The sequence below is a fragment of the Panthera tigris genome, chromosome B2 (genome assembly GCF_018350195.1).
Source record: "Panthera tigris isolate Pti1 chromosome B2, P.tigris_Pti1_mat1.1, whole genome shotgun sequence".
NCBI lineage: Eukaryota > Metazoa > Chordata > Mammalia > Carnivora > Felidae > Panthera > Panthera tigris.
The window spans coordinates 36994469-37021261 of NC_056664.1; the positions used below are offsets into that span (position 1 = coordinate 36994469).

The 26793-nt window shown below is 38.0% G+C and overlaps 1 protein-coding gene across 6 annotated transcripts in view; it reads left to right on the top strand.

The window, feature by feature from the left end:
* DNAH8 (dynein axonemal heavy chain 8) overlaps positions 1–26793 on the top strand; it is a 325383-nt gene that overhangs the window by 4749 nt on the left and 293841 nt on the right. For all 6 annotated transcript variants that reach the window (XM_042986265.1, XM_042986264.1, XM_042986266.1 and 3 more), the window contains 6 exons: positions 1908–2374; positions 2483–2617; positions 10921–11005; positions 14120–14271; positions 24021–24210; positions 24686–24849. In XM_042986265.1, the coding sequence (XP_042842199.1) occupies positions 1952–2374; positions 2483–2617; positions 10921–11005; positions 14120–14271; positions 24021–24210; positions 24686–24849 (1149 nt within the window). In that variant the 5' untranslated portion in view covers positions 1908–1951. Of the gene's footprint in view, positions 1–1907; positions 2375–2482; positions 2618–10920; positions 11006–14119; positions 14272–24020; positions 24211–24685; positions 24850–26793 lie in introns of those variants that run through there.

Genomic DNA, 26793 nt, shown 5'->3' on the forward strand with positions numbered 1-26793 from the left:
ACAATTAACTCCTCTAGGCCAAGATAATGCAAACACAACTCCTGGGTATTTTTTTTAAGTTCATTTATTTATTTTGAGAGAGATTGAGAGAGCGAGGGAGGGGCAGATAGAGTTGGAGAGAGAATCCCAAGCAGGCTCTGTGCTGTCGGCATGGAGCCCAACATGGGACTTGATCCTATGAACCGTGAGATCGTGACCTGAACCAAAATCGAGAGTGGGACAGACACTTAACTGACCAAGCCACCCAGGTGTCCCACAACTCCTGGGTATTGCAGATCATTATGTCCAAAAATAACTCAGAGATGTTTACTTAGTTACTTTCCAAGCAAATGTACTCACATGTGAAGAAGGTATACATTAGATTGTGGTCAAGGAACAAAGACAAAACCTGGAATTTATAAAGGAGAGAGAAGAGAGGTTTATAAAAGAGAGAGGAAAGGGGGATGAGAAAAAAAAAGTCTGCAGTTGGTTTGGGAACAGTTGTTCTTTTTTGCATGTCTTGGCCACGAGTGCTTAGCTGGCAGCAAAAAGGTAGGTCAGTTGGGGTATTTCTGTTCTTGAGTAGGCCAATTTAGGATATCAAAGAAAACCATTTCAGCTGTTTATAGGATCTTTGGAAAAGCTGGAGGGGGCAGCTGTGGGGTGCAGGTTACAGGCTGTCTCTGTCTTATGGAGGGCTGCTCATGTCCCTCCACAAGAAGGACCGTCTTACTTAGGCCAGGTGTGCACCAGTGTCCTCAGAATTTCTCATTAAAAAGCCTCTTTCTCTGTCTTCTTTTGAAATCTCTGCTTTGGAATTTTATGTTGTTGTGTTCTTCAAGTGTTTACTATTATCCTGGCTTCTGGATCTTAGCCATATCCTGAAAACTTGTTTATTTCGATGGAAGTTTGATTATTGTCCTATAATATGGTTTCTTTCTTTATAAGTGACCTTTTCTCCTGTTCCACTGGTGTCTCCTAATTTTCCTGCTTAATGTGCTCATGATAACTTCTGTATTCCTGTATATAGAGCTTTTCTGATTGAGTAGGTCAGATTTATACTTTATATGATACCATTGCTTTAATAAATAGTCACAGTCACATTTTAGGGGGATGCTGTTATAAACAAAAAGTCCATTGGAGTAAGCTGGGATCTGGAAGTATAGTGGCTTTTCATTGGCTGAGTTGTGACAGCCTGTCATTGCCTGGGCTATTGCTGGGGGAAGGGAAAGTCTTTCATAAATCCTGCGGGATAGGAAAGTAGTATCCATGTACAAGGTCAGGCTCTTGCTATTTGGTCTGCAATTCACAACCAGTGGTAGGGCTGGTAGGATGTGAGAGCTTCCCCCTGCTGGCCTTCCGAAAACATACTAAATGAGGTTTCCCTTTATTAATTTGCACACTGCTAAGAGGAGGTTTTATGCTTTCTGGGGGTTCTTGGATATGCGTATGTAGATGAGATGGCTGGACGGTTGAGTGATTAGTGAATTGTATCACGGAGTTCCTCCATGCAAGGAATATTTCCGTCCGTGTGGTTCTTTGCCTTGTCTCTCGGACAAGTCAGTATCTCAGCTCTAATGCTGTGGTTTTCAATCGTTTTTCAGCCCTTACATACCTGAGGACAGGTACCTTCCCATCAGGTGCAGTAATTACTATGACAGGGATGGGATGTGTGTGGAGTGGCAGTCCCCTAGAGGCATATCATAGTCAGGAGGATCTCTTATAGTTTCAAAAGGACCCTAGGTATATGTGTGCTGTCCCTCGTTAAAAAATCATTCTCTAGTCCTGTGAGCTTAGCTTCTTCAGTTAATGTAGGAAGGGAGAAGTAGATGATTTTGCTACCTGTCCAGGCTCAAGGGGAGGAATAAATTAACACAGAACATTCCATTTATTGTACAGTTTTACAAGAAAACATTGTATAATTCTAGGTATTGAAGATTCAGGTGCCCGGTGGCAGGAAAACACGGCCAACATGAGCTCTGAAGAAGGTGGTCCACCCTCTTGGCAAGAAGCTCCTCCCTCTTCTGGAGAGGCAGCACCCCCTGGTTCAGAAGGTACCGCCCCTCCGGGAGATGAGGCTCCGCCCCCTCCAGGAGAAGAGGCCCCTCCTCCTTTGGACGAAGAGGCTCCGCTCTCTGTGACAGGGGCAGCCTCCACGGTAGAAACTGGCTCTCTTTCTGAAAGAGATCCTGCTCTTTCTGGAAGTGATTTTCTTAATGTCCCTGCTTCTGAGCATGATGAGCAAGGTGGATATAGAGTTCGACCTAAGTCTGCAGTACGACTGGGCCAATCCCTGCTTTCTGAAGTGCTTTCCCAGTCTTCCCGAAAATCATCCCGATATCATCGAAGCATGAGCGGCATTCCAAATCTCCAGGAAACATTAAAAGAGAGACAGGTTTTGCTTATAATAAGATTTTTCAAGTGTCACTTTTATGTCACAGTAATTTTTTTGGTGGTCTTTTCCCATAATTAACAATTTTTCCCTGTGGTTTTCATTCTTTAGGCAAGATTTAGAGAAGCAAGGGAAAATCGGAAAACGAAAATTGACCCTTCATACAAATATATATTTGAAATTCTAGCGGAGAAGCTTGGCCTGGACTTGGTAACCATTGAAGAATTAATTTTGGACTGTCCATCTGTGAGTTTAAATCTTACTAGTTTTTAATTGCTCTTTGACAACTGATTGTTTTAAGAGGCTGGGGTCATTGTCATGAACAACAGAACATTTAGAAAGGGAAGGTTGAAATTTTACCAATTAGGGGAGTTTTATATGACTTAAAGCCAGTTGAATCATATTTTTAGTTAGGTCTACTATTGAGTAGGAAACGAAGAGAAGAGTTAGCAATTCGAATTTGGCTAAAATTTGAACTCAAAATGCCCTTAAAAGTTAGAGGGATAGTCAAGCACAGATAGAGTTAACTAGTTTAAAGGCACAGGTCAGGGGCCCCTGGGTGCCTCAGTAGGTTAGGCATCCAACTCTTGATTTCAGCTCAGGTCATGATCTCACAGTTTGTGAGTTCAAGCCCTGCATAATGCTCTGCGCTCACAGTGTGTGGAGCCTGCTTGGGATTCTCTCTCCCTCTCTCTCTCTCTCTCTCTCTCTCTAATGAAAGCACAGGTTGTGTAAACTACATATGCAAATAATTTGGATAGAAAAACAAACTGGGCACATATGAACTAGGGAACAGTGACTTTTGCATGAGCTTTGTAGAAAACAAAGAGGTGATTACCATGTCAGGGACAGCCCTAGATTATGCCTACTTTCCTGGCAAAATTATTAACAGTCCCTCCTTTCACTCCTAAAAAGTCCCAGTTTTGGCTGATGAATTTCTGTGGTCACCCTAATTAGACTAATATATGATAAGCTGTGACTTTCATAGAAGCTATCAGAAGCAGTATCACTGCTTCCTTTCAGATAGCTGTGGCTCTATATTAATTTTCAAAAAAAATTACTACAAGTTGCCTGAGCTCTTTACCACCTCTAGGAGTGGACTGGCCTGGAGCCCCAGCAAGACCAGAGAGCAGGTACATACTGGTGGTGAGCTGGTTGTCCCACTGAATGCACTGATGAGAGAGTAGGGTAGGGGGGCAGTGTTGTGGTGAGGTTGTCATCGTTGGGGTCCATACCCCCTGCTTTTATAGGGACCAGTGAACTTGGGCAAAACTCTTTAGCTTGCTCTAGGAGCCAAGATTCTGGGGAATGGTGCCTAGAGGAGTCTCTCCCTTGCTTGATGCAAGGTGTTGCCAAGTTCTGGAAAGTTGTCTGCCTTTCACTTCTTTCAGGACCCTATAAAAGTTGAGAACTAGCAGTCCTCTGATAGCATGAGTGGGATTGCTCAATTTCCTGTTCCCTTAGTGTGTTATGGTGATCTGGGAATGTGATCGATGCACAGAGATCAATAATCTGAGCTATTTTAATGGCTAAAGATAGAAAAATGCATGGGGATGTGCACATAAAAGAAGAGGTGCCACAGAAAGCAACTGAAATAGAGTGTAGTTTCTCAGGTTGCCGAAATTCTCTGCAGGAATGTACAGGTGTGGTCAAGGATGGCTTCATGGGCATGTGGACTGTGCAAACAGGCCCCTGGGCTGAAGGGCCCCGTACTTGGCTTAATGATCTCCTGTCACCACCTTGAAATTCTTTAAAAAACTTTTTTCAAGTTTTTAAATTCCAGTATAGTTAACATATAGTGTTATGTTGCCTTCAGGTGTACAACGTCATGATTCTACGATTCTATACATCACCCATTGCTCATCATGATCAGTGTACTCTTTAATCCCCATCACCTATTTCACCCATTGCCCCTGCCCCATGCACCTCCCCTCTGGTAACCATCAATTTATTCTCTATAGTTATGAGTCTGTTTCTTGGTTTGTGTGTCTCTCTCTGTCTTCTTTTGTCCTTTGTGTATTTGTTTTGTTTCTTAACTTTCACATATGAATGAAAACATATTTATCTTTCTCTGACTAGCTGATTTTGCCTAGCATTATACTCTTCAGCTCCATGCATGTTGTTGCAAATGGTGAGATTTCATTCTTTTTTATGGCTGAGTAATATTCCATTGTGTATATATACCACATCTTCTTTATCCATTCATCTATTGATGGACATTTGGGCTGCTTCCATAATTTGGCTATTGCAAATAATGGTGCAATAAACATAGAGGGTCATGTATTCCTTTGAACTAATGTTTTTGTGTCTCTTCAGTAAATACTCAGTAGTGTGATTACTGAATCATAGGGTAGTTCTATTTTGACTATTTTAACTTTTTGAGGAAACTCCATACTGTTTTCCACAGTGTCTGTACCAGTTCGCATTCTCACCAGGGTTCCTTTCTCTCCACACCCATGCCAACACTTGTTTCTTATGTTTTTTATTTTAGCCATTCTGACAGGTGTGAGGTGATATCTCATTATAGTTTTGATTTTCATTTTCCTGTTGATGAATGAGCATTTTTTCATGTGTCTGTTGGCCATCTGTATGTCTTCTTTGGGGAAATGTCTGTTCATGTCTTCTGTCCATTTTGAATTGGATTATTTTGGTTTCTTTATGTTTAGTTGTATAAGTTATTTATATGTTTTGGATATTAATCCTTTATCAGATATATCATTTGCACATATCTTAACCCATTCAGTAGGTTCTCTTTTAGTTTTGTTGATTGTTTCCTTTGCTTTGCAGATTTTTGTTTTGATGTAGTCTAAATAGTGTATTTTTGCTTTTGTTTCCCTTGCCTCAGGAGACATATCTACAAAAAAATGTTGCTATGATTGATGTCAGAGAAATTACTGCCTGTGCTCTCATTTATGATTCTGTTTAAATATTTAAAATATTTAAAATATTTTAAAAATATTAAATATTTTTAAATTAATTTATTATTTATTTAAATTAATATTTAATATTAATTAAATTATTAATTATAATTTATATTAATATAAAATATCAATAATTTATAATTAATTATATATTTATAATTAATATACTTTATATTAATATAAAATATTAATAATTTATAATTAATCATATATTTATAATTAATATAATTTATATTAATATAAAATATTAACAATAATTTAATTATTAATATAATAATATAATTATTTAAATATTAAATATCTGTTAAAATATTAAAAAAATTTTTTTTGTGAGAGTTTGTGAAAGTGGGGGAGGGGCAGAGAGGAAGTGGGGGACAGAGACTCTGAAGTGGGCTCTGTGCTGACAGCAGAGAGCCCGATGCAGGGCTCAAACTCACAAACCATGAGATCACAACTGAGCCAAAGTTGGATGCTCAGCCGACTGAGCCACCCAGTCGCCCCTCATCTGGGATTTTTATGGCTTCAGGTCTCACATTTAGGCCTTAAATTCACTTTGAGTTTATTTTTGTATATTCTGTAAGTTTCATTCTGTCCAGTTTCATTCTGTCCAGATTTCCCAGCACCATTTGTTGAAGAGACTGTCTTTTTCCCATTGCATATCCTTGCCTCTTTTGTTGAAGACTAATTGACCATATCCACCTTGAAATTCTTTTTTCTTTTTACTTTATTTTAATCCCAGTTAATATATAGCGTATTATTAGATTCTGGTGTATAATATAGTGATTCAACTTCCATACAAAACTCAGTGCTCATCGCAAGTGCATTCCTTAATCCCTGTCACCTAGTTAACTCATAACCCCCAACCATCTCCCCTCTGGTAATCATTAGTGTGTTCTCTATAGTTAAGTCTGTTTCTTGGTTTGCCTTGTTTTTTTTCTATTTGCTCATTTGTTTTATTTCTCAAATTTCACATGTGAGTGAAATCATACAATATTTGTCTTTCTCTGACTTATTTCACTTACAATAATACTCTAGTTCCATCCATGTCATTGCAAATGGCAAGATTTCATTCTTTTTTATTTTTTATGGGTAATTTTCATATATGTATCTTAAATTTTCATATATATATACGTATATATATGGAAAATGATGAGGTATATATATATACCTAGGATTAGTTATCATATCTAGGATTAGGGTTTGGTTTAGGGCCAGAATAAGGGTTAGGGCCAGTGTGATTTTACGTGCCTATTATCTTGCAGTTCAGAGATCTCTCCAGAGGGATAAGTTTAGGGTTAGGGTTAGGGGTAGGGGTTAGGGGCTAGGGTATATGTTTGGGTTATGATTAGGTTTTCACTTAAAGTAATGCTTTCTATCTACATCTATGTTGTTGCAAATGGGAAGATTTCATTCTTTTTCATTGCTATGTAATATTTCATTATAGATGTATGCCAATTTTTTTTTTTTTTTTACCCTCAGATGTTGAATTAGGGTTAGTTTGGGGCTAGGATAAGAATTAGGGTTATGGCTAGGGCCAGTGTAAGGGTATGTGCCTGTTATCCTGCTGTTCAGAGACTTCTCTAGAGGGATAAGTTTAGGGTTAAGGTTATGGTTATAGTTCGGGTGAGGGGTTAGTGGTTCACAGTTAGGGGTTAGGGTTAGGCTTAGGGTTAGGATTAGGTTAGAGCTAGGGTTAGGGTGAGGGTGAGGGTATGTGCCTCATATCCTGAAGTTAAGAGACCTCCATAGAGGTTAGGTTTAGGGTTAGAGGTAGGCTTAGAGGTAGAGTTTAGGGGTTACCAGTAGAGGTAGGGGTAGGGGTAGGTTTAGGGTCAGGGTTAAGGCTAGGGTCAGGGTTATGGTTTGTGCTTGGCATCCTGCTGTTCAGAGACCTCTCTAGAATATGAAACCTCAGACTCCTGGTGGGTTGAGAATAAATTTGGCAACCATCCAGTGAGCTGTGTGATAAAGCAGGAATTTGGTGCTCTAAATACTTTTTTTTAATTAAGTTTTTATTTAAATTCTGGTTAGTTAGTTTACAGTGTAATATTAGTTTCAGGTATAGAATTTAGTGATCCAACACTCCCATACAGTACCTGATGGTCATCACAATAAATGTACTCCTTAATCCTCACCACCTATTTAACCTATCTCCCCAGTTACCTCCCCTCTGGTAACCATCCAATGTTCTCTATAGTTAAGAGTCTTAATATTTCTTAATAATTTTTTTAATATTCATTTTATTATTAGAGAGAGAGACAGAGAATGGGGGAGGAGGGCAGAGGGAGAGAAAGAGAGAATCCCAGGCAGGCTCCATGCTCATCACAGAGCCTGATGCAGGGCTTGATTCCATGACCTGGAATCATGACCTGAGTTGGACATTCAACTGACTGAGCCACCCAGGTGCACCAAACCTTAATTTCTTAACAAATGTTCCTGCGTTTTCATTTTGCACTGGCCCCACAGATTCTGTAGCCTGTTCTTGCTGTGGATGATACCACTTGTACAGCAAGATAGGTAATCAAACTTGTTTCACCTGAAAATTTCTAGGCCATAAATTTGGTTAATCCCACAATTGGAATCCCAGAAGCTCTGTTAAAGATTTAGGCATATACGTTGGCGCTGGCTAGTAATGTCGGAGAAGGACAGCTGCTAGGACTACATCGAGATGGGTGCCTGTGGAGCTGGTCATCTCACTTTTAAATATTTGCCAGCTGGCTTTCTGGGCTGATAGTCTATGTATGGAGGAAGTCTTTCTCACTGGGTAGCCTCTTGGCCAGGAAGTGAGAGTATCATAAGCCTGCAAACCTTTTCATTTGTCATTCCTGGACAGTGTCTTGTATTTTGGGTCTGTGTGGTTAGGTTCTTCCTTTGAGGCCACCATGGACCAGGTTAGACACTGGTTAGGCTGCCCATCTAGGAAATCTAGGGAAACCTAGATCTTAAGGGAAGAATCAAACCAGGAAAAGTGTTTCAGTAAGAGTTGTTTATTAGTTGCAAAGCCACGGTGGAGTGGAGATAGTACAGCCAGGGGGGAAACCAATCTCTAAATCTGGGAGAGATAAGAATGCTTATTTGGTCGAATGGATCAAGAAAGCACCTATAGTAAATTGGCATCAAGATTGGTGGACAGGTGAATAAGAAGATGGAACCAGGAACGAAGGGTGGAATGGTTTGGTGTAGTGGTTTAGGAAACTGGGTATATGAAAAGGTTTTCCTTTTATGTGAAACCTGGTGTAACAATGAAGCCTAAAAGCAGCTCATTAAAGTCCCCACAAAGGGTGACGGTGAGAGTGTGATGGTTATTTTGTTTGCCTTCAGATCTATTGCCCACCCTTCACCACCCTACTCTGTGGCCCAGAAAGCTGACCTCTCGAGAACCCATCACCTGGGCTCCTTTGCTCTCCGGCTTCCATGTGACTCAGTCACTAGGAAGCACCAGCAGGAGATTAGAGGGCAGGTGGGGTGAGAAGTCTTATTTCTGCCTGTTTGGCTATTTTTCTGGCTACGGTCATATCCTCTTACTAGAGTCCTTCCCAAACAGATCTTCTCCCACAGCTTTGTGTCCACTTGCATCCAGATACACCATTCACCCAGTCATCACACTTTCAGGCCTTGGTACTTCTTTTTCCTTTGTTGATAGTCCTGTTGTTGCTGCTCGTGCCACAGCTTCCCTTAACCCTGCTCTGGCCTCTGGCAGTAGCCTCTTCATCATAAAGTTTCTTCAAAACCCCTTTGTTGAGACTTCTTTTCTTACCAGGACCCTGATCAATGAGGTTTCTACCAGTGAGGTTTCTACCACATTGGCATTCATGCTCTTGCTGCTCCCTTCATTCGGCACTGCTCAGGATAATCACAGACTATCTTGCTTTGCTGGCTTACATGACAGAGTCAAGGCAACAGCATTGTGGTTCTGTGGATGGAGCGCAGCTCTGGTTGCCCAAGGCTGGCACCCAATTCCAGGTTCTGAACTTGCAGTTGTGTGTCTTTGGGTTTTTCACTCAAATTCTTTTTAGCTTTGGTTTTTGTCTTCTGCAAGAGCGGCATAATAACGCCACCCTTATTTAGTGCAAGGCTGTGGTGAAGCTCAGATGAAATATTTATAAAATGTATAAGTGAATTTTTAATTTGCAATTGTGATTTCAGCCCATGACAGCATTCACTCTGCTGGTCTCAGAATACAGTATGTCTAAAAACCAAGAATTTGTTGCATTTGATATTTTGATGCCTTTTTATCACAAGTATGAGCTCTACTTTTGAGAATTTGGATGCTTTCAAATCTGATGGGTCATAAAATCAGATAGAGCAAGAAAGAATTTTTGGAACTTGGCAAGGATAGCTGTGCTGACAGTTTTCGTATCTTTCGGGTTATAATTATGCAAGAGTCAAGCTGATGTGTGAGATGGAAGAATAGAAAATGAAGGGCTAGAATTTTGTACATCTCTGTGGCTCTGTTTCATTTCCTAGGGCGGTGGTTCCCAAACGTGGTCCCAGAACCAGCAGCATCAACATCACCTGGACCTTTTTAGAAATGCAAGTCCTCAGGGTTAGCAGTCTGTATTTTTTTTTTTTTTTTTTTTTTTTTGAGGGAGAGAGACAGAGAGCAAGCAGGGGAGGGGCAGAGAAAGAGGGAGACACAGAATCTGAAGCAGGCTCCAGGCTCTGAGCTGTCAGCACAGAGACTAACATGGGGCCCGAACTCACGAACCATGACCTGAGCTGAAGTTGGACTCTTAACCCACTGAGCCACCCAGGGGCCCTGCAGCATTCTGTGTCTTTTAAAAGCTTCCTAGGTGCTTCTCTGGTGCACACTAATGTTTGAGAACCATTGTCCTAGGGGTAGAGGCTTTGCGAGATCTGGGATACCTCCCACACATGGTCAATAAGTGAAAAGAAACCCACTGCCCAAGAGAGACACTTATGTATGTAATCAATGGACTAGGTGAAGTGGGTTGAGTAACTTTGTATTTCCCAATTGATGTGTGAGGGTTTTTGTTTACATGACCTATTTAGTTTTCCACTTACATAGATGTTACGCTGACTTAAAAGTAATTAAATACGAGCTTCATGCTCATAAATATGGGACACTCTCATTATAATAATTTGTTTTTACACTAGTTTGGCTACAGTATGGGTCAAATTACAAGTGCTGAAAACATAATTACTCAAATAATTGGTCAAAAAACCCAATTTTGATCACCAAGTTAGTTAATAAGGCAAGTTTTCTGTTTCCCAAGTCAGCTTTTAAGAGTAGTTTGTTTTAATCATAGTTCTTTATATTTACCTGAAGTTGGGCTCATTCATTTACTCCTGTAAGATTCTGTGAGGCAGGGTCAGGTAAGTGGTTGCCTACTTATATTTGTAGATCATTAATGGGGTTCAGACATAGAATCTACCATATATCTCATGGTAATTTTGGAGTTAAATTAGTTTGAATTCTAATCCTGCTTCTGATGTACCTGTCGCTCACTATGTATCTTGAGTAAAATTTTTGAGCTTCTTTTTGTTTTTTTCAGTCTGCAAAATGATGAGGATGAAGGTATGTAAAATGCCTAGCCCAGGGCTTGGTTCATTTTTTTGTAGTTCTCCAGTCATGTATTGATCATCATTTTCTCTTCTATTTAACAGCTGGACGCATTTGCTCAATTTTTTATGAAAGACGGTTGTAAGACATTGAAATTTTTGTACCAAGAAGGAGATGTCCCTGGTATTGGTAAGGATGTTTTACGAGGGCAATGTGCTGGGTGTTAATTAATGTTAAAGCGTAGCATATCTTTTCTCTTATGCATAGACAATCCTTTATTCATATAGAAAATTTACCGGAAGTTTATGTGTGGAAAACAGAGTGTCTTAAAAAACAATTTTTTTTTAACGTTTATTTTTGAGACAGAGAGAGACAGAGCATGAACGGGGGAGGGTCAGAGAGAGAGAGGGAGACACAGAATCCGAAACAGGCTCCAGGTTCTGAGCTGTCCGCACAGAGCCCGACGTGGGGCTTGAACTCATGAACCGCGAGATCATGACCTGAGCCGAAGTCGGACGCTTAACCGACTGAGCCACCCAGGCACCCCAAAGTGTCTTAAAAACAATACATTTTCAGTCCAAATATGTATTTCAGGCATTAGTATAATGATTTAAGGAGAAAATATACTTCTAGAAGTCACTGGTATCTCCTGGGGTACACATTTTCACTAGAATTTAATTGCATTCTCCCTCAAACAGGTGGAGCCATTTTGCACACAGGTTTTCAGATAACTAGTAATAGTTGTGAAACCACATGAGAACTCAGCAGCTGTCCCTGTGGTCCTGGGTCAGCATCTTGTGTCTGCTGCAGCTGTCACAATATCTGGCTTCCCATACTATTCACAGTATTCCTGAAATAATTAACCCTTCATCAGGATGTGAAACTGTTGTGTTAATAACTAGGGCCATCCTTTTGGTCTTAGACTACTTATCTTTGAAATCCTGTGGATTGTCCCTTCTATTGGTTCTTTCTTACTTTTCTCCTCTGCTGCCTTTAGGTGAGGCTCATACCTCATGCCTGCCCTAGTATTCCAGATTGAAAACCAGTATCTCCGAAACCAGATTCCCTCTCTGAAGTTCACACTACTTATTCCTTTAGAAGTAAACCTTTTATTCCCTTATATCTATCTATCTATCTATCTATCTATCTATCTATCTATCTAGATATAGATAGATATGAATATATATGTATGTATAATTTGTAAAATGTATAAATGAATTTTTAATTTGCAATTATGATTACAGCCCACGATAGCATTCACTCTGCTGGCCTCAGAGTGTGAGCAGGGGAGGGGCAGAGGAAGAGGGAGACACAGATCTGAAGCAGGCTCCCCTTTATCAGGAAAGCCTAAATTTATCTTATGTCTTATCAGCCAGAACTGTGTTACACTACAACCATAGGATTAGGGAGGTTGAGAAAGCAGTTGTCTCTTTGAGAATGTATACATTGCTAAAGGAGACAGTGGGTTTTCTTATCAAGGAAGGAGGGGAGGGAGGTTATTAGGGGTAGAGTACCAACCTCCATGAATGAGCAATTGAGCTCTACATTGCTACATACTGTGTATCAGGGTTCTTTGGTTGCAGGCCGTAGAAATAGACTCAAGCATATATAAGCAAAAAAAAAAAAAAAAAAGTTTGGTTTTTCACAAAATTTAGAACTAGTTAAACCACTAGGCCTTGGGAAGGACAAGAACAGAGCATTTACACAGATTTCAGGGCAATTTCTTTAGGATTCATCACTGTATTGACGTTTCTCAAATCCCCTTTTACCTTTGGTGTCTCCAATCAGAATTTATATTCTTGCAGAGAGTTTAATTTATCTGGTTTGCATTTCCCCCACAGGGCTCTGACACTGGTGTCTTCCAGAATCACAGGACAGAAAGAATCCCCCACACCCAAAGGAGGGAAGGCTGGGAAGAAAAACGATTTTCATGGTTTTGAGAAAAATTTAAAATTTCTTTTATATCACATTCTAAATTTGGTTGTTGTTGTAAATAGGAAGACTGTTGATTTTGCTTTTCCATATTAAAACCAAGCACTGTCAACAATAGCCATATTATGGACAGAGCCCAAATGTCCATTGATTGATGAATGGATAAAGAAAATGTTTGTGTGTGTGTGTGTGTGTATATATATATACATATGTAATGGAATATAACTTGGCAATCAATAAGAATGAACTCTTGCCATTTGTAACAATGTGGATGGAACTAGAATGTATTATGCTAAGTGAAATAAGTCAATTAGAGAAAGACAAATATACAATTTCACTCATATGTAGGATTTAAGAAACAAAACAGATGAACATAGGGGAATGGAGGGAAAAATAAAGTAAGATAAAAACAGAGAGGGAGGCTAACTATAAGAAACTCTAAACTATAGAAAACAAACAGTGTTGATGGAGGGGAGGTAGGTGGGGGGATGGGCTAAATGGGGGGATGGGCACTAGAGAAGGGTGCTCATGTTAGAGATGAGCATTGGGTGTTGTATGTAAGTGATGAATCACTAAATTCTACTCCTGAAACCAATACTATACTATATGTTAACTAACTTGAATCTAAATAAAAAATAAGTAAAATAAAAATTACAACCAACCATCTAACAAAATTATTATATTTTTAATAGTTTTTAAAATTAAATGATTCTTGGGCGCCTGGGTGGCTCAGTCGGTTAAGCATCCGACTTCAGCTCAGGTCACGATCTCGCAGTCCATGAGTTCGAGCCCCGCGTCGGGCTCTGGGCTGACGGCTCAGAGCCTGGAGCCTGCTTCAGATTCTGTGTCTCCCTCTCTCTCTGCCCCTCCCCCATTCATGCTCTGTCTCTCTCTGCCCCAAAAATAAATAAACGTTAAAAAAAAAATAAAAAAATAAAATTAAATGATTCTCATCCAAACCAGGTTGAGGAAGAATTTAACATAATTTGGGTGCTATGAGTGTAGTTAGTAGGGGACTAAATCTTCTCTGCAGAGTCAGTGAAGGCTTCCAAGAGCTAGTGTTTCAGCTGAGATTTGAAAGGTGAGTAGGAATAGAGATGCAGAGGGGTGGAGATGGGATAGAATAGTTTGTGTGAAGACTTTGAAGGGAGAAAAGTGCAGAGCTCAGGGAAAGAAAACTGAGGAGGCTGCACTTTAAGAATTTCAATTATTGATATCTTTTTGTAGACAAAAAAAACCATTATTCCACAATCATATCAAAAATTGCTTACGGTAGAGTAAAGCAAGAAACCACAGTGTATGATCCATGGTAATTTATCACATTTGATCAGTTATGTGATCATACACTAAGTTCTTGATTTTTGTTTTCAGAATGTGGTCGAACTATTGCTGGAGCAACCAAAGGGGCAAAAATGATGAGATTGTATATAGACAACGCAGCCCCTGAGAAACTAAAAGGATTGTGTATATTTTTTGTTCGCTGTCACAATGATATTGCTATAAATGTTAAAAATATTCATGAGGTATGTTTACATCTTTTCCAAATATATGGTTAAATGTTTTTTTCCAGCTTAATTGATATGTAACCGACATGGAATATTGTGTAAGTTTAAGCTGTATAACATGTTGATTTAATACACTTATCTTTTGTGAACTGATCACCACTGTAGCATTAGCTAATGCTCCATCATCTCACATAATTACCTTTTTTTGTTTTTGTTTTTGGTGATGACATTTAAGATGAACTGTCTTAGCGACATTCAAGTATATATTACAGTATTAACTATAATCACCACGCTGTACATTAGATCCCCCAAACTTATTCATCTTATAACTGGAAGTTTGTATCCTTTGACAAACATTTCCTGATTTCCCCTACCCCACAGCCCTTGGTAATCAATATTCTACTCTCTGTTTCTATAAGGTCAACTTTTTTAGATTCCACACATAAGTCTGATTGTACAGTATTTATCTTTCTCTGTCAGGCTTATCTCACTTAGCATAATGACCTCAGATCCATCCATGTTGTCTTACAGGCAGGATTTCGTTCCTTCTCATGGCTAAATAATTCTCTCTCCCTGTCCCTCTCCCCATCCCCCAAACTCGAAAAAAAATTTTTTAATTAAAAAAATAAAACATAGGGGAAAAGTTCCTTGACATTGGTCTTGACAATGGTTTTTTGGTTATGTCTCCAAAAGCACAAGCAACAAGAGCAAAAATTAATAAGCAGACTACATCAAACTAAACAGTTTCAACACAGCAAAAAAAAAGTTAATAAAATGAGAAGGCAACCTATGGAATGGGAGAAAATATTTGCAAACCATCTACTTCATTGGGGTTAATATAAAATATATAGAGAGAATTTGTGCAACTCAATAGCAAACAAACAATCCAATTAAAACATGGGCAGAGGAACTGAATTGACATTTTTTCAGAGTCATCCAAATAACTAACAGGTACATGAAAAGATGCTCAAAGTCAATAATCATCAGGGAAATTCAAATCAAAACCACAATGAGATATCACCTCATACCCATTAGAATGGTTATCACCAAAAAGACAAGAGATAGGGACACCTGGCTGGCTCAGTCAGGGGAGCATGGGACTCTTGATCTCAGGGTCATGAGTTTGAGCCCCAGGTTGAGTGTAGGAATTACTTAAATAAGTAAATAAACTTAAAAAAAAAAGACAAGAGATAAGTGTTGGTGAGAATGTGGAGAAAAGGGAACCCTCATGCACTATTGGTGGGGATGTAAATTGGTACAGCCACTATGGAAAAAAGTATGGAGGTTTCTCAAAAAATTAAAAATGGAACTGCCATATGATCCAGAAATCCCACTTCTGGATATATATCTAGAGGAAATGAAATAAGGGTTTCAAAGAGATATCTTCATCTCCAGGTTCATTGCAGCATTATTCACAATAACCAAGATATAGAAGCAACCTAAGTGTACAACTGTGGATAAGTGGATAAGGAAGGTACGGTATATATACACGATGGAACATATATCATGTCCAGTGTGGAGCCTGATATGGGGCTCAATCCCACAACCATGAGATCATGACCTGAGCTGAAATCAAGCGTCAGACACTTAACTGACTGAGCCATCCAGGCACTCCCCTATGTTTATTTCTAGGAGTTTTATGGCTTCAGGTATTATGGTTAAGTCTTCAGTTAATTTTGAGTTAATTTTTGTGAATAGTGTAAGATAGAGGTTAAATTTCATTCTTTTGCATCTAATTATCCAGTTTTCGTAGCAGTGTTTATTGAAGAAGACTATCCTCTCCTCATTGAATATTCTTGGCTCTCTTGTCAAATTTTAGTTGAGTGTACATGTGTGGATTTATTTCTAGGCTCTTGATTCAAATCCATTGGCCCATGTGTCAATTTTTATGTCAAGTATCATATTGTTTTGATTGCTATAGCTTTGCAGTATAGTTTGAAATCAAGAAGTGTGATGCCTTCAGTTTTGGTTTTCTTTTTCCCCGTTAGGATTACTTTGGCTCTTGGGTGTCTTTTGTGGTTCCATACAAATTTTAGGATTGCTTTTTCTATCTGAGGGAAAAATACCATTAAAATTTTGATAGAGATTGCATTGCATCTATAGGTGGCTTTGGGTAATGTGGGCATTTAACAATATTTATTCTTCCCATCCATGAACATGGGATATCTTTCCATTTTGTCATCATTGATTTCTTTCATTAATGTCATAGTTTTGAGATCTTTCACCTCCTTAGTTAATTTTATTCCTAAGAATTTTATTGGTTTCAATGCTATTGTGAATGGGATTGTTTTCTTTATTTAATTTTCAGATGATTTGTCCTTCATATGTAGAAACATAACTAATTTCTGTTTGTTTATTTTGTACTCTGCAACTTTACTGGCAATTTTTCTAACAGTTTTTTGGGTGGTGTTTTAGGATTTTCTATTTACAATATTATATCATCTGTATACAGAGGTAATTTTCCTTCCTTTTTAATTTGGATGACTTATATATATTTTTTCCTTTTCTAATTGCTCTGCCTAGGATTTCCAGTGTTGTGTTTATCTTTTTTTTAAGTTTTATTTATTTATTTTGAGAGGTGGGGGAGAGGCAAAAAGAGAGGGAGAGAGAGAATCCCAGTCAGGTTCCACACTGTCAGCCTGGAGCCTGATGTGGGGTTCAGTCCCACGAACCACGAGATCAAGACCTGAGTTGAAATCAAGAGTTGGATGCTTAAGTGATTGAGCTACCCAGGCACCCCTCCAGTGTTTATTTAATAGAAGAGGTGAGAGTGAGCACCCTTATCTTTTCCCATTATTTTTTCTCTTTTAGAGAAAAAGCTTTCCACTTTTCACTGGTGGTTCACTGGTAAGTGTGAGTTTGTGATATGTGGCCTTTATTATTTTGAGGTATGTTCCTTCTGTACCCAATTTCTTAAGAGTTTTTTTTTATTATTATGAAAGAGTGTTGTATTTTGTCTAATGCTTTTTCTGCATCTGTTGAAATGATTACATGCTTTTTATCCTTCACTTTGTTAATGTGGTGTATCATATTTATTCATTTGCATATGTTGAACCATCCTTGCATCCCAGGGATAAATCTCACTTGGTCATGATGTATGAGGCTTTTAATGTGCTGTCGAATTGGTTTGCTAGTATTTTGTTGAAAATTTTGCATCTCTTTTTTAGGGATATTGTTCTTTTGGTAAGTGGGATATTGGTAATTTTCTTAGTGTGCTTATCTGGCTTTGGTATCAGGATGATTCTTGCCTTGTAAAATGAGTTTAGAGTGTTCCCTCTTCAATTTTATGAAAGAATTTTAGGAGGATTGGCATTCATTCTTCTTTAAGTGTTTGGTAGAATTTACCAGTGAAACCATCTGGTACTGGATTTTTCTTTGTTGGGAGGTTTTTGATTGCAGGTTCAATCTCTGCTTGTTATTGGTCTGTTCAGATTTTCTGTTTCTTCATGATTCAGTCTTTGTTGATGGTATGTTTCCAAGAGTTAATCCATTTCTTCTAGGTTGTCCAATTAGTGTGAATATAGTTGTCTATAGTTGTTTCTTTGTTTTCTTTCTTTCTTTTTTAAATTAAGTAATCTCTATGCCCAATGTGGAGCTTGAACTCATGACCCTGAGGTCAAGAGTTGCATGCTTTACAGACTGAGCTAACCAGGCATCTCCATATTTGTTTCTTACGGTCCTTTGTGTTTCTGTGGTCCTAATGTCTCCTTTATTATTTCTGATTTTATTTATTTGAGTCTTCTCTTTTTTTTCTTACTCTTCCTAACAGTTTTGGTTATCTTTTCACAAAACAGCTTTTAGTTTTGTTGATCATTGCTATTGTTTTTCTGATCTCTATTTCATTTATTTCTGCTCTTTTCTTTGTTATTTCCTTTCTTCTGCCAACATTGGGCTTAGTTTGTTCTTGTCTTTCTAGTTCCTTGATTGTAAGGTTAGGTTGTTTAATATCTTCCTTTTATAATGTAGGCATTTATTGCTTAAACTTCCCTCTTAGAACTGCTTTTGCTGCATCCCAAACCCTATAGGTTTTGGTATGTTATGTTTCCATTTTCATTTGTTTCAAGATAATTTTTAATTTCCCTTTAGATTTCTTCTAAAAAAACACAACCCACTGATTGTGTGAAGTGTGTTAATTCTCACGTATTTGTGAAATTTCTAGTTTTTCTTTCTTTTGTCATTGATTTCTAGCTTCATAAAATAGTGACTAGAAAAAGAAACACTTGGTATGATTTCAGTCATCTTAAATTTGCTGTTTTGTGGCCTACCATAGGATCTCTCCTGGAAATGTTCCACATGCATTTGAGAAGAATATATTCTTCTGCTATTGGGTGGAATATTCTGTATATGTCTATTAGGTCCATTTGGTGTAAACTACAGTTCAAGTAAAATATTTCCTTGTTTCTTTTCTGTCTGGATGAACTAACCACTGTTGAAAGTAGGGTATTAAAAGTCCTCTACTGTTATTGTGTTGTGTGTTTCTCCCTTCAGATCTGTTAGCATTTGGTTAATGTATTTAGGTGCTCTGTTGTTGGGTGCATATATATTTATGACTGCTTTATCTTTTTGATAAAGTGACCTGTGTATCATTGTATAATAACCTTTTTTGTCTACTGTTATTGTTTTGGCTTAAAATCTATTTTGTCTGATATAAGTATAGCTACTTCTGCTTTCTTTTCATTTCCATTTGCATGGCATATTTATTTTCTCTTTTCACTTTGTGCCTCTGTTTGTCCTTAAAGCTGGAGTCAGTCTGTTTTAGGCAGCATATAGCTGTTTTGTTTTTGTATCCATGCAGCCACTCTGTGTTTTTTGATTGGTGAATTCAATCCGTTTACAGTTAGAATAATTATTGATATGTAAAGGGTTACTAATGCTATATATTAATTGCTTTTTGTTGTTTCATACTTCCATTTTTTTTTCTTTTTCCCTCTGTTTCTACTTACCTTTGTAAATTGGTGTTTTTCCATGTGGTACGCTCTGTTCCCTTCCTTTTTAATCTTTTGTGAATCTACCCTAGATTTTTGCTTTGCTGTTACCATGAGGCTTACATAAGACATTATAGCTATAACACTTTATTTTATGCTGATAATAATTGTATGCAAAAACTCTATCCTCTTACTCCTCCCTTTTATGTTTTGATGTCACAATGTATCTCTTTTTATTCTGTATATTCATTAACAAACTTTGTAGCTATAGTTATTTTTATTACACTCATTCTTTAACTTTTATACTAGAGCTACATGGACAACACCACTCATATTTACAGTGTTAGAGTATTCTGAATTTGACTATATACCTACCTTTTTTAGGGTATTGTATGTTTTCATATGTGTTCATGTCAATAATTAGTGTCCTTTCATTTCAGCTTAAAGAACTCCTTTCAGCATTTCTTGTAAGGTGGATCTCATGGTGATGAATTACTTCAGCTTTTGTTTGTCTAAAAAAATCTTTCTCTCTCCTTCATTGCTGAAGGGTAATTTTGCCAGATAGAGTATTCTTGGCATTTTTTTTCTTTCAGCACTTTGAATATATGGTTCCACACATTCCTGGCTTGTCAGGGTTTGGCTAAGAAATCTGTTTTGGCAACCTTGGAGGGTTCCCTTCTAAGTTACAAGCTTTTTTTCTCTTACTACTTTTAAGATTTTCTCTTTGTCTTTGAGTTTTGGCAGTTTTATTATAATGTGTCTTGAAAAGGATCTCATTAAGTTGGTTTTGTTTGGTGACCCATGAGCTTCATGAACTTGGATATCCAAATCTCTCCCCAGATCTGGGCTTTTCTCAATCACTGTTTCTTTAAATAAGCTTTCTTTCCCCTTCTCCCTCTCTTCTTTTCCTAAAACTTCAATAATTTGCAGATTGGTGCTTTTGATGATATTCCATAGATCACACAGGTTTAATGTTTTTCATTCTTTTTTCTTTGTTATCCTCTGAATAAATTCAGAGTTCCTGTCTTTTATCTCACAGATTCTTTCTTCTGCCTGATCCATTCTATTGTTGATGACCACTGTTGCACTTTTCATTTCTTTGTATTCCTCAGCTCCAAAATTTTTGATTGGCTCTTTTTTCACGATTTCTGTCTCTATTAAATCTCTCGTTTTGTTTATGTATTTTTTTCATGACTTCATTGAATTATCTTTCTGTGTTTTCCTGTAGTTCACTGAGTTTTCTTAAAACAGCTTTGTTGAATTCTTTATCATGTAAATTGCAAATTTCCATGTCTTTGGGGTTGGTTGCTAGAAAATTATTGTGATCCTTTGGTGGTATCACATTCCTTAAAGTTTTGTATTGCTGTCTTTGCCTTTGATGTAGTAGTCATGTCCCCTGGTCTTTACCATCTTTGGGAGAAAAATATCTTCCCTCAGCCCTGTTGGTGATTCTGCGGCTCTTAGAGACCTTCTGTGGATAAACCTGCTCTACACTTCTTTATCCCTTTTGTGGAGGAATTCTTAAGCTTGTATGCCTTCTCTCAATCCTGCAGTGCACCAAGTTGACAACCTCCCTTTTGTTTTCCCAAAGGTGATGCTAAAGCTCAAGTTTGTGTTCTCCCCCCTAGCCAACAAATTTGGGCTGGCTTTCTTCATGTAGTCACTAGCCATCTGCCAAAGTATGCTCTCACTGCTGCCATCAGGAGCATGCATGGGGAGCCAGCCACAGGGTAGGGGGCATTGTGTGGCTGAGGCATGCTGAGAGCTGGGGGCGCCCATGGGCCAGTTGGGGAATCCATGTGCCAGATGTTTCCAGTGGCCATGCTGGGCTTCCGGTGGTGGGCTCCTTGATGGAATCTGTGGTGGAGTTAGTAGTATCTGCTTCCCTTTAGCGCCTTCCTTTAGAGTCTTATCTGCCACTCTCTCAGCTTGTTTATGCCCACCCCCCTCCCCCCCCCCCCCCCCCCCCCCGTCCCCTAGCCATGCAGCTCATGATTTAGTACTCTGGATGGGGTGGGAGAGAAATGAGCCTCTTTGGCAGCATCCTACATAGCCGGGGAAGCTGGATGCTCACTTACATGCTCTCATTTGCCCCTACAGGAGAAATTAAAGGCTGAGAAGATCTCCCTTGGTCCTAAGCTGTGCAGCCTTGGGGGAGGGGTGATGTGGATAAAGTCAAGTCTTTCCTCTTACCTTATCCAGTGCACTCAAACTCATATTTTTTTACTTCAACTGTGTGAAGGAACGTCTCTTCTTGAAATCTGGACTTCCACAAAGGCTCTTGTGTCCATGGGTGATTAATAGTGCTCTCCATGGGGTTCTAGGACAGTGTCTGAGAGGGGTTAGAGCTGGTTCATGGCCACTGCAGGTTTCACACCTAGACTGAGGTCTGGATGCCTGTTCTCTGATGCATGGTGGGTGAGACTCTTCCTGAGTTCCTTGACATATGGTGCTGGATCCCAGAGCTCCCACAAAGCCACTTTTGTCCATTGATAAAAACCAAATTATTGGTTTTTGTTAGGGGACAGAAACAAAGGACATCTTATTCTACCATGTGTTGACATCACCAGCCTGTAGTTAAACATTGAATGTATTACCATAGTTACACTTTTACTTTACTTTCTCTCCTTTCTGTATATAGGACTGATTTGAGTTCCAAGAAAATGTATTCATGTATTCAGGATAACTGAGAAATTACTATAGTAGAATGAAGTGATATTTATCCTTTAGACACTGCTTTTAAAATTCATGAAAATTCCACTTCTTCTAGATGGTGTGCAAATAATTTCCATCCTTCCATTTACTGGGAAAGAATTTAATGTTGTTCACATAATTTTGAGTATTAGTTATTTTAATTTCCTCTTTACTTAATATTTTAACTATTTAATAGTTTAGAAAGACTTATCTAGTGCTTATCTAGTCCTGGGAAGGCAGCTTGATGACATGGGAAAAACAGCAATTTTATTCAGATAGACCCAAATTTGTCACCTACCCTCACCACTGACCAGTGGAGTGTTCCTTGACAGGTTGCTTTTCTTTTCTATGACTTAGGTTTTTACATTATTAACTTGGAAATAGTAATACCCACCTTGCAGGATTGTTGTGAGACTAAATTATAATATTAGGAAATTCTTATCTTGCTAAGTAACAAATCCACCCTAATTTTTCTCCTTTTCTGTTTATGACAAAAAATGGCTTTAAGAGAGGTTGTTTAGCTTGGTTTTCAAGTCTAGGTTGGGAATCATTTCCCTGTGACTCCTTGTAGATACTGCATTGTCTTCTGGTATCTCTTGTGGCTGATTAAGCCTCTTCTGTAAATGTGCTTCATAGGTGATCTGTCTTTTCTTTCAGTTGATTTTGTTCTTTGTCTTTCAAACAGTTTCACCATGATGTCTCCAACCATGTGCACGTGTTTCCCCAGTGTGTCTTCCATTTCAGTAATTCTCCCTTCAACTTGTTTGTAACAACTCATTCTTTTTTATAAGTGAGTTTTTATGTTTGTCACAGTTGTATGCAATTTTGAAAAACGTGTTTATTTATTTTGAGAGAGAGAGCACGAGCAAGCACACCAGCGGGGGGAGGGACAGAGAGAGAAAAGGTGCAGCCAGTGCAGAGCCAGAGGCGGGGCTCAGTCTCACAAGTGGTGAGATCATGACCTGAGCTGAAATCAAGAGTTTGACGCTTAACTGACTGAGCCACTGAGGTACCCCGGTATGCAGTTTTAAAAAAGGAAGAAATTCTGTAAGTCTTGTTATGAAAACTTAAGTCTATCTCACTCTCCAGGAGCAACCATTAATCTCTCAACAGATTCTTTCATTTGCCTCCATATCTCTAAATGGTGTGCTCTGATTGTTCCTTTGCCAGATTAGACATTACTTATTGACTTTTTTCTGTGGAAGATGAAGATTTGGCTCTTTTTTATCCTATGCCCCTCCTGCCATTTTCCATCCCTTTGTTCTTATATAACTATAACATAGTTATATTCTATTTCGCTTAGATAAGTATTTGTTTACACCATTATAACTGTGTAAAACCAATCGCAGTTGAGCATATGGTATATCGGTGGTCCTCATAATGGTTCCCTAAACCCTTTCATGGAACGTGCAACGTCAAAATGTATTTTTATCATTATACTAAGACATTTGCCCTTTTTACTGTGTTGGCATTTGACTAATGGTGCAGAAGCAGTAGTAGGAAGGACTGGTGACTCCTTAGCACGAATCAAGGCTGTGGCACCGTACTGTACTTGTAGCTGTTGTAGTCTTCACTGCCATACGCTCACAGTTAAAAAGAAATGTAGTGGCTTTTGGCAAGTTTTTTTATCTTAATTTCTTGGCTTGGGATGTCCATGTCACTTAAATTGTATTAATTGAAATGTCACACTCATAAATGCTAGACTTCTGATTTCTGTGTATTTTATTTCTTGAGACTGATCAGTTTTTCCACTTAAAATTCTGGGCAGAGGGCTAATTTCATTGCTCTTTCCTTACTCTGATTGAGTTTTTCTAGTCTCATTTCCCGGGACAGGGCAATTTTCCACTAAGAACTTTATGCAGAAGGCTCAGCTTCATTTCCTCCACATTGTATAGGCTCCAGGTTGTCTCCTTACCTATGTTGAAAGTAAAGCACTGAGGAAAGTGTCGCCTTGATGAACACACATGGGAATGGTTAGAATGGGGGAAGAATATAAATTTGTTGATTTTAGAACTCTAATTTCCATGACTGCCTAAGTTTTCCTAATATATAGAAAGTATTGCCTACGCTTAATGTAATGAAAAATAGGTTATGATTTTCAGCTCTTTAATGGGATTAGCATATAACATTTGAACACCACCCTTTCAGGAAGTGCTATTTACTGTACTGGATGCATCAACAGGAATCCTTCCTGGGATTAGCAATATGCTGTCAAGTATATTTGTGCCAGCTATTCTTGCAACAAATAATTGGGGTGCTCTAAACCAGTCCAAGCAAGGAGAATCTGAAAAACACATTTTCACCGAAACCATCAACAGATACCTTTCATTTTTAGATGGTAAGTACAAAATTTAACGTTTAGTACATTACTGAAAATGAGCAGATTAACTGTAAGATCTGTTATTAAAGATAAGCTTTAGAGGAAAACCATTCCATCTTAAAAGAAAGTATTACTCAAAATAATTATGAGACCTAGAAGTAAGAAATCAAATCGTTAGAACCTCTCATTTCCGGGGATCTTTGCAGGAGTAGGATATATTTTAAAAAATTTTTCCATTGTAGCAAGCAGATTCTATTCCTATGTTATTAATGAAAAATTCCACCATATTTAAAAATATTACTATATTATTAGCTCTTTCAAAAATATACAACTTTATTAGTTCATATTATTAAAATACATATTATTAACAAATAACCAAGTCACAATCTAACCATCAGTTTGTATTTATGTTTCTCTAACATTTGAGTAATTATAGCTGGAACCACACATTGACATTAAACACCTCTTCTCAATATTATTTCTTCTCTTTTAGGTGCTAGAGTAAGTATTGAGGGCACAGTTAAGTTAAAGAAGGTAGACAATGTCGATTTTTCCAAACTGCATACTTTTGAAGAAGTGACAGCTGCAGCCAGCAATTCAGAAATGGTTCGTCAGCTAGAGGATGTGCTGATGACATGGTACAAACAGATCGAACAGGTGAGCTAACTCAAGTATTACATCAGATATGAGTTGTAGCTCTCAGCTGTGTCCTAGCCATTGCATTGTGTCCCTGAAAGTAAAGGGAAGAGGAATCTTGCAGATTTGGTTATGAAACTCAGCTTATTCTTGACCTCAGTGCAAAATCATTGTTTTCTGGGGGCCACTGAAAATCAATTTTAATTTTAAACATTTTAAATATTTTTAAATATTTTTAGATATTTTTAAAAAATATTTTAAATACTGTAAAAATATTTAAATATCTAAAAATATTTTAAATATTTTAAATATGTCTCACTCTTAAGGAGGAACCATAACCATATGGGTTGAGAATGAAAAAAATGAGGAATCAGGAATAGCCAGTGTTCATTCCAATACTTTATATATAGTTTATACTCTTCATAAGAGAAAAGAAGAGGATACAATGAAACAACTATAGCCACAGTGCTAGACACTAAATAAATACCTCTTGGTTGATCAATGGAATTGTCTATGTTGACAAAGATGTTCAAACTAGGCTCATTCATGTCACTACCACAACTCTCTGGCCAAATAAATTCTCTCTGGCAGTAGGGAAAGCAGCAATAAGAACGGGGCATATGTTAACATTCTGAGAGGTGCCAACCTCCATTACCCATACTGCCCCAAATCAGGCACTATGCAATTGCTCTAAACTGAAAGAGGCCTCTAGGAGCCAACTCACGGATCTCTAGTTCATGAGCACAGGTCAGTGGAACTAGAGAAGAAAACGTTCAGTCAAGTGAAGACTAAGGCAAAAAAAAATCTTGAGTAAAAGCTAGAAAAAAGCACTTTCAATTTACCTCTCTTAGAACTATGTTAGAAGAAAGGAGGTGCAGTTGGAATGGAAAAATTGGAGGACTTTGGAAACTCCACCAGGGCCTGGAGTGCTGGTCACAGAATTTGTTCCAGGTGTCACTAGGAAATTGAAGTGGATAATAGAGCACCGCAGGACTTCTGTACCCACTTACTATGTCGCTGGAGGAAGGGGGAGCTGTAACCCATTGTGGAAATCGGGCTCTGTCCTACACAATGGCTGAGGAGATCCCCCCAATTATTGTAATCAATCAGTATAGATTTTCTTTCATGAAAATGAAGAAGCAAAAGAAAATAGCTGAGATTTAGGGAGGTTTAACAAGTTGAAATAAGAAAATCACATTGGGCAATTGCAGCAAATGGCTCCAATTAAGTAGAATCAATGCAGGAAATGGGAGAGATCTTTAATCTAAAATAAACATCTGAACCATGACATCTAAAATAAACATTGACCTTGTCATACACAAAAATTAGTCAAGATAAATTATAAACATAAATTTGAAAGCTAAAAATGAAAAAAAAAAAAACCAGATACACACGACAGATTGGATGAATCTCAAAAACACTGTGAGTGAACAAAAGCAACCCTAAATAAGTAATGTGAAAAATAAAACAAAACCTATAAATGAATCAGAACACAACATAGGGCTCTATTGATATCTTCTTAAGGTACAAAACTCAGAAGCCATGAAAGAAAAAACTGACATATTTGACTACATAAAAACAATTTACTAACTTCCATATGTCAAAAATTACCATGAGCAAAATTAAAAAACAACTTTCTTGGAGAAAATATAATCAGCATATATAACAAAGAGTATCCATAATATGTAAAGCTCTTCTTTACATCATTAAGAAATGGGCAACATTGAAAAAAAATAGGCCAAGGATATGAACAATGTCATTCAAGGAAAGTACATGGAGATATTTGACCTGGGAGTGGGTGGGAGGGGGGTTTAGGAGGTCATGATATCTTCAAATATTTGATGGGATTTCATGTGAAATTAAACTTGCAGTGTATGGCCCTAAATGGCAGAAGACCAGGTGGTGGCTGCAAGGAGAGAGATTTTTAATCTTGAAATCAGGATAATTTTCTCACAGAATCCCTTC